General features: G+C 40.2%; 1 protein-coding gene across 1 annotated transcript; it reads left to right on the top strand.

Annotated features, from left to right (window-relative positions):
- The first annotated feature begins 31 nt into the window (after positions 1-31).
- On the top strand, positions 32-17,527 carry LOC139728650 (zinc finger CCHC domain-containing protein 8-like). Its single transcript, XM_071639587.1, has 12 exons — positions 32-214; positions 3,717-3,757; positions 4,786-4,860; positions 5,336-5,453; positions 5,839-5,999; positions 7,075-7,137; positions 7,782-7,848; positions 8,826-8,971; positions 9,847-9,995; positions 12,863-12,981; positions 15,722-15,944; positions 16,408-17,527. The coding sequence occupies exons 1-12, from the start codon at positions 32-34 to the stop codon at positions 17,208-17,210; spliced, it is 2,148 nt and encodes a 715-aa protein (XP_071495688.1). The 3' UTR covers positions 17,211-17,527.
- The last annotated feature ends 382 nt before the right edge of the window (positions 17,528-17,909 follow it).

Below are 17,909 nucleotides of genomic sequence, written 5' to 3'. Positions count from 1 at the left end.
TTAGCCTCGCGCATGCGTCCTCTGAGACAAAATGGCAGCCCCCATGGAGTCGCAAGACGATAAAGCTGAAGATGTGTTTGGAAATTCTTCCCTATTTGAAGAGTTTGGTACAACGATTCTGAGTTGTAAGCACCGAAGAGAAACAAAAGCACCGGAATGGGACTCTGAGAAAAAAGTTCTTACGGAGGAAATCAACAAATTGAAGCAAGAAAATATCCTTTGCTTTTTGGCAGCTTTGTGTGCGTGTGATGCCTGTGGCTGTGCAATGTGAGCGCTGTGCACTGTGCGGCGTGGGAATCCCCACGTAAGGCCACATCCGCCACAATGCCATTTGTCTTTGTCAGTGTAAGATAGACATTTTTTTTTTTTTTTTTTGTACAATGTTTGTGTATAGGCCCCGAATGCAGTTTGTCTTTGTATGATATTTTGTTTTTGTTTCTGTGAACGTAAATTTTGTGATATGAAATTGAACGAAATTCAAACAAATTTAAAAGAATAAAAAAAAGAAAAGAAACCATGCCCATGCCATAACACGCCAAGGCCATCATGCATCATGAGTGACCATACAATCAACATCAGAACATGGCTATCACATCGCCACGCCACATGAAGGGTCTTATAGTGAACTTACACAGGGCAGGGACAGATAGACACAGGCCACAGCTACACTTTGTACCAAAGTCAATTGTCAAGGAGCAGAGTAGCCCCGGAGACCGCGCCGCTATGAATGCGGCGGGGTCCTGGCAGCTACCTCGCAGTTTCGCTAAAGTGAGAATCACGAACAACTCCCTATTGCCACATACGGCGACTTCACGAATAAATCATGGGTAAATTTCTATCATAAACACAGTGACAATAAAAAATGAAATATACATTACCCCATTGCCTTGGTTCTTTTCACCAATTTATCTGGAAACTGCAAAATTTTCCACATTTTTTAGGAGTATTAAAGCGGCCTGCCCTAGTGGGAGAGCCGTGCTACCATTTTGAACGTGTATCCATAAGCATCTACGCATGTAGCGAGTAATACGTAGCCTTTTGTCAAGGCCCTCTCGCTGTATGGTGTAGAGAGCCCAGCCGAGTAAGGTAGCGCGACTCGCTTCGCTTGTCCCTTATGCTCGTCCGTTACAGTGAGAGGGCCTTGACAAAAGGCTCGCATGCAACGTTAGTGAGCATCGGTTAGCTGAAGATAATTTGCCTTATAAGACAACATTTTCTGCATCATAAGTAACGAAATGCATCAAACAGTCGCTGATTTGAATCATTTGTAGGTTTAATCGACCCACATGAGTATTCCTAGTAGTTTTTGTTGAAAAATTAAGGAAATATAGCGCCGGAACGGCACCCGTTTTGTACAACGTTAAGATCTGAATACGAAAACGCCGCAGCCCCAACACGCTGCGCTGCACGTTGGGGCTGGTCGCAGTTATAGGAGCAGAGCAGAGTAGAGGCACAGATGTACAGTCAGTAAATTTTACTCAGAGCTACCAAGTCTCATCTCACGCATTCTGCGTGAGACTCAAGCATTTAGGGTCCGTCTCACGATCTCGCGCATGGAACCCATTTTTCTCACGCATTGGGTGAAATCTGCAACTTGGGCCTATTAATAATGAGCTTAGCTCAAAGGATTAAAGTGATAGTTGCAATTGAAGGTATATTTCCCTCTTTTCTTTCAAAATAAGTAAAAAATAGTCACTTAAGTATGCACCTGATTGCACTGTTAAGAGCTAAAAATTGAATAAGCTCCCTACTAACCCCTCCCACACCCTCGTTCACGCGCACATGCCAGAGCTACCAAGTCTCGCGCATTCTGCCTGAGACTCAAGCATTTACAAGTAGGGGCCATCTCAAGATCTCACACATGGCACCCATTTTTCTCACGCATCGGGCGAAGTCTGCAACTTGGGCCTATAATAATGAGCATACAAGGATTATTAAAATGATAGTTGCAATTGAAGGTATATTTCCGTTTTGTCTGTCAAAATAAGTAAGAAATAGTCACTTAAGTGTACATGCACCTGATCGCACCATTAAGAGCTAAAAATTGAAAAAGTTCCCTACTGTGCGAGGGGGAAAAAACCCCTCCCACACCCTCCCTCGCACACACATTCGCGCGCCGAGATGCCGAGTCATGAAAATCTCACTGATAAAATTGTTTTGAACTTGGCATCCCTGACATGTCCATTGATATCCATATAACAATAAATATACCGGTAGGCCCTACTGAATTGAATATGCCATATAAACAGTAGACTATAGACCTATCTATTCAGTGAGTCTAATTTTTTCGAGAATCGGGACTTCTGCACAATTTCGTGAGTGGTTGAATTCGGGATCATGGAGCAGTGATATTGCCAATATATGCTTGCAGATCGCATAATTCATGTCATTAATGGTTTTTTTTTTTTTGCGTTTTTTTTAAAATTCGCGAATGGCATCCGACTTGTGAAATTCATGAAAATAAAAACCTCGCAAAGATATACATGTTGTAATTGTATGTACAGTAAACTTATACTGGTACTGTTAGTATGCGGTAGACTGTTTCTACTGTAAAAGTGGATATTTTTGTGCGACTAATTTTTCGCGCTCTGCCAGGTAAGAAGAGTTTTGCATGTTTTGTTTGTAATTCCGCGGAATCAAAAGACATCAACTACTGGAATGAAATATTTACTGTATGGCAAGCAAAAATATTGGCATGCTTTTATTTTTTCGCTAGTTAAATGCGCGAAAATTTCACCACCGCGAAAATTTCCACTTTTACAGTACATTACTTGATAGTACTGTCATAGGGCTATTGTAAAAAAAACCTGCGCCAATGTTTGACCTCCCCTGCCAAAATTCAACCCTGCGCAAAGACATAGGTTCTTCTTGGAAACAGATAAACCTGCTGAAAAAAAAAACCCCAAAAGATCTCCAATGGAATGACTGTCAAGTGAATTGATGTACACTTGTACATGTAGTCTTGGCCTATGAAACCAGAGAAAGCACAATTCATATTGATATCAAAATCAACAATGTCAATGGATGTTGAATGAGATATCCTGCAAATTATGCGTCTGTTATCACTTCTTTAGATATCTTTTTTTTTTCTTCTTCTTCTTCCTAGATGATACTGGTGCTACACTGTATATGTGTATGTAACTGCACAGGTAAACTGAAAACTGCTTGGCTACCCAAATTACACACAAGCCATCAAATTTTTGCATTTTGTTTTCATTGTTTTTCATTGTTTGCAAACATTTTCATCGTTTGCAAAGTATTGAAATACACCGTACATGCATGACTGCACCTCGCACCACACCAGTATGCAGATACACCACAAGGTGGCTAGTACTTTAATTGAAAGGAGAAAAAGAGTATACAGCATTGCACAGTTCAAGTGCTGCAAAATTGCAGATCCAGTTACAGTTTGCATGTAGGCCTACCGGTATGTTTGCCTTTTACATGTTAATATCCAGAATTACCTCATTACTTTGATGTTTATTCCTTTTCTCTTTTTTTTTTTCCACAACACAGATGAATCTGAAAGAAAGTCTTAGAAACTGTTGCTACCTACTTTAAGAGAGTCTTTTATCTTATGAGGGGAACTTTCTTGAGTATACTTTTACTTACCCAGTCCCAGCATGGAATATGCTCTGTACATACAAATTAATGAGTGAATGAAGAAAACTTGCTTTTTGTCCTTTAGTGTATCCTTAACAGCACTGCCATCACATCAAAGGTTGCGGTCCTGGTTAAAAGTATGCATTCAAGCCAAGTGAGTACTCAACTCTTCAGTGTAGCTACACTTGGAGATAATGGGGAGAATTGTACATTATGCATAATGTAATCCTACCAGTTGTGGAAATATCACATTCATAGAAAATAGAAATAGAAAAAATAGAAACCCTTGCAAAAATTTAACGAAAGAAGTAATTAAAAAGAATGCAGTAGATAAGCTCAGCAAAGCTATAATGGATTTGCTACAAAGTTCTGGAAAGAAATCCTGTTTCACCAGTCAACTCAAAGAGATCCTTCAATACACAATGTAAATATGGATTATGGAGCAGCAACAGATGTACAGGGTAGCAACTGTACTTTGTTGGTAGGCCTACTACTTGTACAAGATATTTTCCATATAAGTTACAGTCACTACAGCAAACAGGAATTTGCATCAAATTTGATTAGAAATGAAAATATCTTGTAAGCATCTTGTCTCTGGGTTTATTGAATACAAAGGCTGGACATCTGTGCATAATATCATCATGCACCTGACTTGCTACACTCCATTCACTTTGTAGTTGAAGCAATGGATAAGAAATGAATTGCATAATAAAGTGGAGCATTTGTTGTAATTGTACATGTACCTCAAAATGCCAGCATAATGAACTCAATATTTAAGGTTTGCCATATTTCTGTGACCCTTGCAACACATTTATCTGCACCGTAAAAAAAATGTTAAAGAATTTTTAATGCAAATTGTCAGACTGATCTATGTCTCTATGTTCTTTTTTTTAATTGGTTTTGTTTGCTTTATAGATGCAATTTGGCTATCTACAACCCTAAATAGCTCATATAGTAGTATGATTTTATATTCATACATGTCTTTTAACATATGACTTTTACCTATTTATTGAGGCGCTTCAGCAACTACCTAGATGTCGTGTTACTACAATGCAAACTCCTCTAGTTGGAGAACCAAGGATATACTCTGTTTGGAGTGTACTTAATGCATTTCAAATGTATGTAATCCTGAGAAGTTGAGGTTTGGTAGTTTGTAGTCAAGTTTTGCCCTTTTCTTCCCAGGGGTTATAAAGTTGCCGAGAGCAAGCAAGATGGACCCGTAGCTCAAGTTGTCTACATGAACCACAGCAGTGTATCGTAAGTGAATTGACATCCATATTTGTGTATTAGCATGGCATATCTGACAGATCATATTATTGTGAGATGACAGCTGAAATGTGAGAGATATGATTTAGCAACATATTTGCTGGCTGTGTCATGCTTTGTAACATACACTATATTAGCTTCTTTAACCCATTGAGAATGGTTTGATTTTGCTTCAACATGCATTTTCCATAGACACCTGCCCGAGTATACTCGGGACTCGTCCTCAAAGAGTTAAGTCAGAAGAAACTTGAAAGTCATTTTTCGTGTTAATTGTCAGTTGACTGAGGTAGTTCATAGAATAGCAGTACATGTCCTTTCAGGCAGTGCTCCAAACCATTGATTTGTTTTTCTTCAAAGCACTTTCATGCCATTGAATCATTCTCTAATTACCATCTGCCCTCACAGAGGATGCTATTGTTTTTACTCTCAATATTTGTTGATATTGCTTTTCACATATCTTCCACAGTAAATACAGACATGAAGTTGAGAATTTCTTCGAGCATCTCTGCCAGCGATCTCTGCATCAAAAAGCTGTCGCCACGGGCAACAAAACTCAGCTGGATGATGTTACTCCACTTCCACAGGTTGGACTAGAAAAGATATTTCATTTTCCAGATGTAAATTTGTATAAAATTTGTTTTTTTTGTGTGTTACAAGGGGAAGTTATGAAAAAGAGCGAGTACAAAATAATGACAAAGAAAATGATTGAAAGTTTTTACCAAAGATAACAAATTTACCTCAGTTATGTTGTTGTTGTTTCTATTGATGTCATTGGTTCTTCTGAGGTGAGTGATGGAAATCTCAATGAAATTTAATTGGCGATGTGAATGTCTCATCATTTGTGCATTTTCTCATTTTACTTGTGGAATATCACAACTTATTTCTTGAAGTGACTTGAGTTTTCTCGGAGTGTTTTTCTCAAAGTTATCTCAAGGTCCTTTGCTCAGAGTGTATCCTCTTCTCTTGCAGAGGTCCTCCATGGTTCTAACAGAGAACCCCGACCCAGCAACCAGAGAAGCCTTCACTGCCACTGGCAACGTGCAATACTACATGTCTTTCTGCCTGGATTCCATGGGGCGCCCTCTACTGGACGGGAATGCCCAACTGACCGAAGGTTGGGAAATACCCCCGTATCCTTGGAAACACTCTTGAGTCGATGACATTAATGGATCACAACAGGTCGTTTCAATGATAAAGAAGTTAGAATTTGATATTACTAGTACGTATACTATTTATGGATTGAAAAAGAAGGTCAGTATGTGTTAAAGGTATTGTTTACCACGGGAAGCAGTGATTTAAAAAAATATTGTTTGTTTTCTTTCAATTTTTTGCTCTGATAAATTCACAAGCGTTGCACTGAGTTTAATGAAACTTACAGATGTAGTAGGGTAATATACTACACTTCAATGTTGAGAGAATGGAAAAAAAAAATCATTGAGAGTCAAGGTACAAGGCTATGTGTCTACAGTCGCTCCTTAGATCTCACAGTATATAGTGAGGAAGATGTGTCCTGATGCATTTACCATGGTAACTTTGCAATGATCAATGACTATCATGTGTGAAGGATGTTGGCAGAGAGAGTTAAAGGAAACCTAATCCCAAATATATGGATTGAGTGAAAGCAGCAATATTAGCAGAACGCATCAGTGAAAGTTTGAGAAAACCTGGGCAATTGATTCAAAAGGTACTATTATTATTATTTTTTAAAGTTTTAGTGCCATCATCACTGGACAGGAAGACTATTACAGTTCTTGATGTCATTTATGGACAACAATATATGGAGAAAATACGAGGAGAATTCCATGAGATCCAATATTTCTAGCATATTGAAAGAGCACTCGACTTACCTATTGGAAAGCAGGGGTAATGATATTACACTTCGCATATGTCAGTAACAAGTCAGTGGAATGTGCACTTTTTATGAAAAATATAATGTTGTGGAATTCTCCCTATATTTTCTAATTTTCTATACATTGTCTATAATGACATCATGGAGTGTGGTAGTCTCCTTCTCCAGCAATGGCAGTACCAGGACTTTTAAAATTTATAGCTTTTGAATTGATTTTCTGACTTTCCTCACACTTTCCCTTCAGTGTTCTGCTAATATGTCTGCTTTCCTTCAATGCACATTTGTGTTTGGATTTTGGTTTCCTTTAAAGAAGGTCGCAATGATCTCTTATTTCCTGAATGACCACCAATCACCAGTTATCTGCCTGTCTTCAGGGAAGTGCTGCCAATAGACGAGAAACCCAGTGCGCCATCTAGAGGGTAAAGATGATGTCTCTCATACGTCAACGTGATGTGGATTTGACATTCATACCATTCCTGTATATGCCACATATTTTCTGTGGTCTTTATTTTTCGCAAAGTTTGCAAGTCAGGTGCTATGCGAAAATGTAAATACACACAAAAAACTTGTTCCTGACATGTATGCCATGTGTATGCATACATTCCTTCGTTCGTTATTGTTCTCTGTGATTGCAAATTTAAGCACTCGCAAAATCGTTGGGAATCCTGATTCATGAAAAATAGACTCACTAAATATTTGGCGTACAGTGGTGGGGTCCTTCCTCATGAGTCCCCTTCCCATTGCCAATGACTGATTTCATGAAATATTGACTGTGAGTTTACCAAATAACCCCATTAAAGTATACTTTTGTGCAATTGATATCACAGAATATCCAAGCTCATTTTAATTCAGTACTTTGATGGTCCTGAGCTGCTGACATACATATTCATAATGCCAAGAATGATATTAAATCAACATGCTATTGTCAATGTAAACAAATGTTCAGTTATACTTGAATACGCATTCCTAGAGTGGCTTCAATAATACTATGATAATTTTTATTGAGATATGCTTTTAAAAGAAAAATGTGCACATCATTATTTTTATCCTTTTCACCACACAGTGGCAGGCCCAAAGCCGCTTGCTTCAACTGTGGCAACGAGAAACACTCGCTGAGAGAGTGCCCTCTGGTGAGTGATATCAGCCAGTTGATCCCTTGTTTTATATCTTTGTTCATACAGAGAAACTACACCTGACTACAATCTCTCATTCTTTGAAGTTAAGAAGTTTAGAAGTTTGGAAGTGCAGAAGTTCAGAAGTTTAGAAGTTTGGAAGTTTAGAAGTTTAGAAGTTTAGAAGTTTAGAAGTTTGGAAGTTTGGACGTTTAGAAGTTTGGAAGTTTAAAAGTTTGGAAGTTTGGGAAGTTTAGAAGTTTGGAAGTTTAGAAGTTTAGAAGTTTAGAAGTTTAGAAGTTTGGAAGTTTAGAAGTTTGGAAGTTTAAAAGTTTGGAAGTTTGGAAGTTTGGAAGTTTAGAAGTTTGGAAGTTTAGAAGTTTGGAAGTTTAAAAGTTTGGAAGTTTGGAAGTTTAGAAGTTTGGAAGTTTAGAAGTTTGGAAGTTTAGAAGTTTGGAAGTTTAGAAGTTTAGAAGTTTGGAAGTTTGGAAGTTTGGAAGTTTAAAAGTTTGGAAGTTTGGAAGTTTAGAAGTTTAGAAGTTTAACTCCATGGAGTTTACTTTCATGAGAGGCCCATCTTGTCTCTCCTCCGCTTGCTTACCCTGCTACTTTGTGGTATTATTGATAGTTTACTGTTGCATCATAAGAGATAGATTTACGCTTTTTGTGTATACGCTTTGTGTGTATGTGAGTGGAGCGGCCTGTCTTCATACATCCTTCCAGATTTTTTTTTTTTTTTTTGGGGGGGGGGTCATAATCTTTATCACTGACAAAAGTTTGGAGTGAATAGAAATAAAGCTGTTATTTAGCATTCACACACAAGCTTGTAAATTTACACAAGAATAATCCCTTGCAGTGTACACAGACTTCTAAAGTGTAAAGTGTAAAGAAATGAGGATTAGAATATCACTTGAAAGATATAATATGTCTGTATTGTAACAGCTTAATGATGCTTGTGAATACCAATGCCCTTGTGATACTTTTAACTTGTGCAGCCCCGTGACTTGGTGCGGATTAGTGAGAACAAGAGGCTCTTTATGAGCACAGTGTCCTCCCCAGCTCAAACCATATCGGGCAGGAGGTACCACGCCGATCGGGAGATGTCTGAGAAGTTCAAGCAGTTCAAACCTGGCGTGATAAGGTAAATGAAGGGCATTCATCTCTCAAGCATGTCACCGAGTGCATATAATTTTTGTATAGAGTGTTGGTGCATTGATGACATTATCCTTTTTGTTTGTGTGCCTTGATATTATATGTTGAACATGCAATAACATATGCAGTGCCATACCATGTCCAAGTTGATTTTGATTGCAAGCACAAAATTATGTGCACAGAATGTGGGAATTTCATCAAAATTACATGTCAAGTTTGAAAGTTAATGAATGTCTAAGTTTTGCATGTTTTCACAGAACACATACAGTTAGTAGAGGTCATGGTGTCACCATAACACAGCTCATTGTCTGTACCCAAAAATATCATTAAAATCATTATTTAGTGTATGATTTAAAAACTACAACCTCTTCCCCTTAAATGCATCGTTGTTTTGAAGTTATTATAAGACCACATTCAGTCAGATTTGTTAGACTGATTTTGCTCTATGCATGAAAGTCATCTTTGATATTATGTAAGATTGTATTTTAAGATTGGCATAAAAAAAAAGAAATAAACTAGCTCATAGCATGTGTCCATACTTCAGAGATTTTCTTCGTCTTTCAAGCCTTTTGTTGCTGCATTGGTGGACGGATATTTAGTAATGATAATGGATGGCGCTTAATACTAATGTTTCTAAGCACAATAATCCAGAAAAGAAAAAGAAATGAGCTAAAATCTAGGATTATGTACATATGACATAACAACAACAACAACAACAACAACAACAACAACAACAACAACAACAACAACAACAACAACAAACAAACTGAGGATTGAGTTAAAGGATGGAAGGATGAAAGAATCTAAGTACCAAACACAGTGTGAACAGTTTATTATTGTCTGTTCATTGACTGTGTTGTTTAGTGACACCCTCCGTGAGGCTCTGGGAATCTCCGCCCACCAGCTGCCCCCCTACATCTACATGATGAGGCGATATGGCTACCCCCCTGGGCATCTCTTGGAGGCGCAGGTGCAGCAGTCCAAGCTCAAGGTCTACAACATCCAAGACACAGGTACAGGCATCTCCAGCTTTGGACAAAGTCCCTATTGAAAAACACGGCAAACACTGCACTGCATCATTCTGTTAATTGCCTCCGCCAAGGAGGGAGGTTATGTCTTCATCGGCATTTGTTTGTTTGTTTGTTTGTCTGTGTTCAAAATAACTCAAAATGTTGAGAACCGATATGGATGAAACTTACAGGAAAGGTTGAAAAAGACACAAGAAACAGATGATTAAATTCTGGTAGTGATCCGGGAATTTTTATGGATTTTATGAAGGATTTTCAATATTTTGGCAAGTAAGGTCAATGAACTTGGGAGTTCAAGCTGCGCATTGTTGAGGTTTGCATACAGGCACTAATGTGCATGCTCTGCTCGGATGAGGCACCACGCAGCTGGAAGCTGATGACGTAACTGAAGGCTTCTACATTGGAAATGGGGCAATTTTCAGCATGCATGCGCATGAGTGGAAATCACTGATCTCATTTGGAGAACAAGATCAGTGATGGAAATGAGCTGCTTGGTGGGGTCTGCGCTCTAAGAGTGCTTCTCTAATTATGGCTGTGACAAAAAATTCATACATTTCCAGTGACACCTAATGATGCATTATCCATGCGTAATGTTTAACTCTATGGTTGAGAAAATGAACATAATTTGGGCTTTTATATAGAGTAAATGCCCTTGTTTCAAGATTTGGTGATGTTGGAGTCTTTTCTAAACTTGACCTCTTTTAGATGAAATTATCAAATTGACTTACAAATCAGTTACAGCATTCTGTTTCTATATGATAAGACTTAAACATAGTGAATATATTCCCTTTTAAACCAAAGCCATCAGGGTCATTTTCAGGAAAAAGAAAGTATGCCGGAGGCTGACTGCAGAGTCCATAAGGCTCTCTTACATCTGGTCGTGCGTGCTCCCACGAGTGGCTTGCGTGCCAAAAATGGGCCAAGTAGTGAGATGCACGCAAGTGGAAAGTACCTTTTTTGGTGGTCGCAAACACGACACATAGCATGCAGCGAGCCTGAAAACTGGCCGGCCAATTTTTCGCTACGACCTGGCTGCGACAATTAGCACGCGTGGGGCACGCAAGACAAAAGTACTACCTAAGTTCGATAGGTGTGCGTGTAACGCAGGCAAAACATGCAACAATTTTGGGGGGTATTTTCCCACGAAGGCGTACTTACCACACAAGAGGCTCTCACTTTCCACTTGCTTTCAATGTACGTGTTAACAAAAGGAGGGTGAGCGCACTTCCTCTGTGCGTATTACCTACTTCCAAAATGCGTGGCGAGTACTACTACCGTACTTGTGAAGTACATGACACTCAGACGACGAACGTGATCAGCACGATAAAAAGTGCATCAGAAGTACTATGTTGAGACATGCTCAGGTGCATTGTGCTCCTATATAAAAGCTGATACTGACAGCGTGCTTCAGTTCCACATCGACATTTTCTGCAGTGAGTCCACATGAATGATGAAGAGACTCAGTGCACCCTTTTATATTATTGTGATTATCCGTACATTCTTCCAATTTGACGCATGATTGTCTTGCTTAACACTTCCGTGCTCCTTACGTTTCTCTTGCGTTTCTCTTACTTCGTAAGTACGATTTCTGAAAACGTATGTTTCACTTGCAATTCACATACAATTATCCCACTCATTGTGTGTGACAGAAGTAGAGATCTTACATGCTCCTTACTTCTTCCTACTTCCAAAAAGGCGTACAGACCACTTGCGGGCCTCACTTTTTGAGCAAGACACACCCACTCATTAAGAACTTACTACATACTTCCCCTCTGATTTGATTTTCACCCTGCGACAACTCCACGCCTGATAGGAACACGCACGACGGGATGTAAGAGAGGCTTTAGTTGCAAAACCCTGTTTTGACAGGTCTTTGTCTGCCTGAGGAATCTCACTCAGTCTTCATGTCTGTGCATCCATGTTTGTCTGTCTGTCTCTTCCTTCCCATTAGGCTGTGTGTGTATGTTTGTGTGTATGTTTGTCTGTCTGTATACCTGTCTGTCCATTCATCCACCTGCTGGTCTATCCGTGTGTCTTTCTGTCTGTCCGTCCAGCCATCTGTCATCTTGATCTTTAATAATGATAATGATGATGATGATGATGATGATGATAATAATGATAATGATAATAGTGATAATGATAATAATATGGACTGTCCTTTCGGGGGATACAACATTTATTGCCCGAACTAGAATTGTATTGCCCGAGTCGAAGATGAGGGCAATACTATTCTAATGTGGGCAATAAATGTTGTATCCCCCGAAAGGACAGTCCATATTGTTATTACCCATTTTCAGGCATTTCAGGCATCTTTGAGCAGTTATATTACAATGTAAGCTTCCCAATTTACGGTAACAAAGTCCACTCGGCGTCAGGTCGAATCCTACACCACTGCGCTCAACTACACTCACATGCTTGCACACAACCCCATGCACAATCAGGTATGCTGCGTGCTCACACAGTCGCAGCGACCGTCCTTGTTTTTTAAGTGCTAACGTATGGGAATTTGCCCTTCATCGCGAAACCTCTTCGCGAGCGATGTGTGTCGCAGATTTGTGAATGTCTCCTCTTTGTGATTGACCGGAATGTTTACATGTAAAGTGAATGGCGAGACTTGGATGGAGGGTGATATGCACTAATATCGCCCGCTGACCTCGACGACCGAGCAAAATACCAACTGCAATTGCCCATCAAAACTGCCTCGTATGGGTAATGATAATGATTATGGTAATGATGATAATAGTGATAATGATAATAATGATAATAAATAACACTTATATAGCGCTTAATACTGACATTTCTAAGTGCTTTAAAGTCATCTGTCCATCTGTATGTCTGTCTCTCTGTTTCAGATGAAGAGGGGGAGCTAACCGGTGAAGATACCGAGGAGGACGGGCGGCCACGCTTCAACCTCAAGAAACTTGTGGACTTCCCCGGCTTCAACGTCTATCCTGGGGACCGCATTAGTGATGTGAGTATGGTCTATCCCCGTAAAATCATCTTTTTGGAGGAAGGATATGTGCTCATTTTCTGTATGGAAAAGAGTGTGCCATTTTTGGGTGCGTCCGCTGACAAGCAATGGCAGGCAGAGACCATGTATTTTCGATAATGCAGATTATCAGATGAAGGGAATCTTCAAGAAGCTCAAAGGGAAAAATGTACCGATAGTCAGAGGATGACTCCACGTACCATCTGTAAACCCCCTTGATTTGACTTCAGCTGTGTGGGTAGCCATAAATGATTTTAAAGGGATAATACAGTTTTGGTGGAGATGAAAATTGGGTTTTTAACTTTTTGCGAGATACCAAGAAAACACTTATGATACAGTACAGAACATGCCATTTTATGAGGAATTCAAAGTTTATTTGACAAAAATCAGGTTTGGAATGACTGAAACATCAAAAAACAAAGTAAAACAAAGCGATCGTAATAAAGTGTGGGTCCCACACTTTATTAGAATCGCTCTTTTTGATATCTCAGCCATTTCAAAACCAATTTTCATCAAATAAACGTTGAATTCCTCATAGAATTACATGCTCTTTCACATTTTGATAAGAGGTTTCTTATTATCTCACCAAAAATGTTAGAAACCTGAAATTAGGTCTCAACCATAACTGTACAATCCCTTTAACCTATTGAGGATGAGCTGATTTTGCTGTAATATGCATCTCCCTCAAACATCTGCCCAAGTATAATCCAGAACTAGTCTTTGGGTTAATAGTGTCCCTTATCCAGAAGGAGACCAGAGGACTGATAAGGGCCGATTAGACTCTGGACAAAATTCCTTTCGGTCAAGGATCTGTGAATATTCCATTTTTAGTCCTAACTGCAGCCATGAACATCCAGTGTTAATTATGAATGGCAAGAAGGATGCGAATGAGTAGATCATTGTTCAAATGAAATAATAGCACAATTGGAATGATTATGTTAAAGGTCACTTAACTTTGGCCAAGAAATGTTTTATTCCGGTAAGGAGTTACACCCCTTGATATCCCCATATTTGTGAAAAATCTAACACTTAACCCTAACTAGGCCGGGGGGGCCTCTGAGGCCCCCTGCCCTCGACGTTCCGCGGGATGTATCGCAATCACAAAAAGCTATCGCCTATTTTGAGCTTTATTTTGTGATTTATACCAAATAGTCTGATTTCATGTATCATTATGCAAAAATTAGCATAATTTAGCATAAATGATAATTTTTTGAAAAATTAACTTCAAGGTATTTTAGATTACATCATAGGCAATGTGTGTGCCAATTTTCATCGCGATCGCGCGGTCGACGGCTGAGATCTGGAGGGGGGGGCCTGGGAGGCCCTCCCCCCGGCTCTATCAACTACCTAAATAGCCCGGCCTAGTTAGGGTTAAGACTTGTAGATTTTTATGCCTCCGCAACGAAGTGGCCGGAGGCATTATGTTTTCGGGTCGTCCGTCCGTCCGTCCGTCCGTCCGTCCGTACGTCCGTACGTCCGTCCGTACGTCCGTCCGTACGTCCGTCCGTCCCGTTTTGTTTTTGTCGATATCTCAAGAACCGTGTGGTGGTTTTACATTAAACTTGGTATGAGGGTATATCCTTGGGGGATGATACTTTGTGTGGATTATAGGGTCACAGGGTCAAAGGTCAAAGGTCACAGGTTATTTTTGTGAAAAAAAAATTGAAATTTCATGTTTTTCTCCATATCTCGCAAATGGTTCAAGGTATCTTCATGGAACTTAGTATATATGCTTGTACCGATGGGCAGTGATTATCTAGGGAAGTTGGGGGTCATGGGTCAAAGGTCAGGGGGTCAAAGGTCAAGGTCAACTCAAAATATCACTACTTTCCTTAAAATGCAATATATGCCTGAAGTTTTTTGTTTTTTTAAACTTGATGTATGGCATGTATTACCCAATATATATTTTTGGGGAAGTTTCTTGCCAAAAGGTCAAAGGTCAAAAGGTAAAAGGTCAAGTGAAAGTGCTAAATTGCACTTTTTCCTCCATATCTCGAAAGTAACTCAAGGTATCATCATGAAACTTACATATTTATGCATGTTCAACCTAACAGTGATTCTCTTTGGAACTGTGAGGTCAAAGGTCAAAGGCCAGGTTTAGATAATGCTATTTTCCCATTTGATACTGAAATTATACTTTTTCTCAATACCTGGAAAATTACTCAATGCATAAACTTATAAAAGGGTCAAAAGTCAAGTAAAAATCATCAGTTCCCCAAATACCTGCACTCTGACATTTTAATCATTCATCCAATTGAACCTAGTTCTAGGAAAGTGAACATTCAGCACATTTGTGTCAAACCTGTCATTTTAATATTTTGCCAATTGTGTGAAACTGTCATCACACGTTGTCAAGACATTGTACTATAGACCTATTAGGAGAACCATGCATTATGGCGGAGGCATATCAGTAGCCGTAGCGATATATCTAGTTCTTTTTTTTTTTGGTAAAGTGTGGATTTGAAAAAGCCTGTACCATTGTCTGTTTCTTTTGCTCCATTATGTAAAGCCAATTTGAACATGGTGCTGAATTGAACTTGAACGTTCACCATGCATGCAGTAGCAGCTGCTCTGCTTGAGATTATCCCAAAAGGCAGCCTTGTTTCCTTTCCTCCTTCTTTCTCTCTACTTCTTGGTTTCTTTTCTTCCTTGATTGTCTTCCTTCCTCGTGTGTTATTCTCTTCAAACTATAAATGTCAACCTTGCTCCTTGACCCCCTTAGGAGTGGAGACAGTACAACTCCATGCCGATGCAGGCATCCCACAGTAAAGAGCACATGGAGCACGTACTCCGCCCCATGGCCGTGGAAGAGGAGGATCTGGCCACGCCCCTCAAGAAGCGTCGGAATGCAGACTTCCTCGAGAACAGCGGCAGCAACAAGAAGCGACAACGGACGGAAGAGGAGGCCGTCGACATGGACGTCGAAGCTGACGACGCGTCCTCTTGTGAGATTTCTGTCCCTTCTGTTGTGTCCTGTGCTACCATCTCTTGATACTTAAGAGCACTTCAGACTTTGTGCCTAGTTTAGAATCTTTTTGGTTGCAACTGGCATACCTTATACCTTTTCCATGTTGTTCCATGAAAACTTGTATTAAGAAAGCCATGAGACAATGAATTTGTTTTCATTGTATCAGGCATTTTGTTAGTTCAATAGCCAAAAACAAAACCAACACCAAAATAAAATAGAACAAAACTTGTAAAACAACAAAAGAGTTCATTTTACTTTGATTAAAGGAAGACTATGTAATCAGATATGTCTATGTCAGATTGCATAAAGCAAAGTTTCGACTGTATATCAAGACCCATGAAACTTCTCTTCTTGCTGAAGTATCGACTTGTTTATTATCTGTGAATAATTTTGGAAACTGTGTGGTATTGATGTGTTCTTCCTCTCTCTTGCCTGTTCAGCAACCCCATGCCGAGGTTGGTTCCAACCGCCACTTCCACCAACCCCGGAGATGAGCACACCTCCGCCGCTGCCCCCAGGACCTGCCCCGCCCACCCCTGGCCGGACTCCAGACAAGGACATCCACAGTATACCGAGCCTGGACGACTCCCTCCCCTGGCGGAGCAAAACGGACGGCTGGCTGACGGCCAGGCGGGACTCGCAGACCTCCTCCCGCTCGGGCTCCCCGGACCTCGAGGGGCTGATGCGGGAGCGGACCAAGCTCCTGGCGGCACTCAACACGCAGGAGGGCAGCACGGCGTCGTCCAGCGATGCCTTCCTGTCGGGCGTGGACACGAACGAGGAAGAGGAAGATGGAGAGGCGGCGGCACGTAAGACCAGAGAGAGGAGGGCAAAGAATCTCTCAAAGCTCTCAGATGCATCCTCGGTCGACGAAAATGGACAGACGCAATCAGCGAATGATCAAAGTGACACTAATACGAGAAAAAATAATGGCAGAACTCAAAGTGTTGATGGCACAGTGTCCATCAAGGATTCTCCGGACAGTCCAGATCTTGTTGCGGAGGGTCAGGAGAGCATTGACAGCAGCCTCCCGGACACCCTGGACCTGACGGAAGGAGACAGCAGTGTCATCATCAGCCAGGATGAGGAGGTCGACGACGAGGAGCGGCCCAACCGATCCGGCGTCCCGCACCGCCGAAAGTTTTCCGCCAACATCTCGCCGCACGTCTTTGATGTCGAGGAGCCGCAGAAAAGGGGAATCTTCAAGAAGCTCCTGGGGATCCTGAAGAGGGACAAAAGCTAGGTGGCTTGTCAAAGACTCGTATGATTGGTGATAATTTTCTGTAGAAAAACATTTTTTTTAGATCCATGTAAACTGAAGTTTTATGTGTCCGATTTGAAAGAAGCAGTCCTATGTTTTTTGGAAAAGGCAATTCATTTGGTAAAAACAAAAGAGACATGCAATTACAAAATCACAGAACTAGATGAGTTTGGAAAAAGCCATTTATATTGTCACATAGCCTTTGGTTCAGACTCATCTAGTTCTGTAATACTGCATCTCCCTTCTCCTTTGATTCTCTTTGGATTCCAGGGCCCTGCTGCATAAAAGTTGAGATCAAACATAAGTCAGAAAATCAAACATCAATCTCTGAATTTTCTATTTTGATTGACTGATACTTGACTTTTGTTTGATTTTATGACTTTTGTTTGATTGCATTTTTTTTTTTTTTTATGGAACAGGGCCCAGGGCTCAGGGCTCCACAACAGCTTTCTGGTATGTGATATGCTCATATGCCCTTTTGTACATGTACATCCTCCTCAACTGTCATTTCAAATTAAAGACTAGCCACCATTAGATGTAACCTTTGACCTCTTCGTGTAACATCAGAATGCCAAAATGACAGTAAATCATTCTTATGCAGTCTGAGTGGTATGAAGAGGAAATGTATTTTGTTTTTCTGTATACTGAACCGGAAGTGACATTCATTTGTTCATGTTTGGC

Source organism: Diadema antillarum, unplaced genomic scaffold (genome assembly GCF_040938485.1).
Source record: "Diadema antillarum isolate AM-2024a unplaced genomic scaffold, OU_Dant_1.0 seq00000189_RagTag, whole genome shotgun sequence".
Classification (NCBI taxonomy): domain Eukaryota; kingdom Metazoa; phylum Echinodermata; class Echinoidea; order Diadematoida; family Diadematidae; genus Diadema; species Diadema antillarum.
The sequence above is the reverse complement of the archived record's forward strand: the minus strand, read 5'-3'. Positions and strand labels throughout refer to the sequence as shown.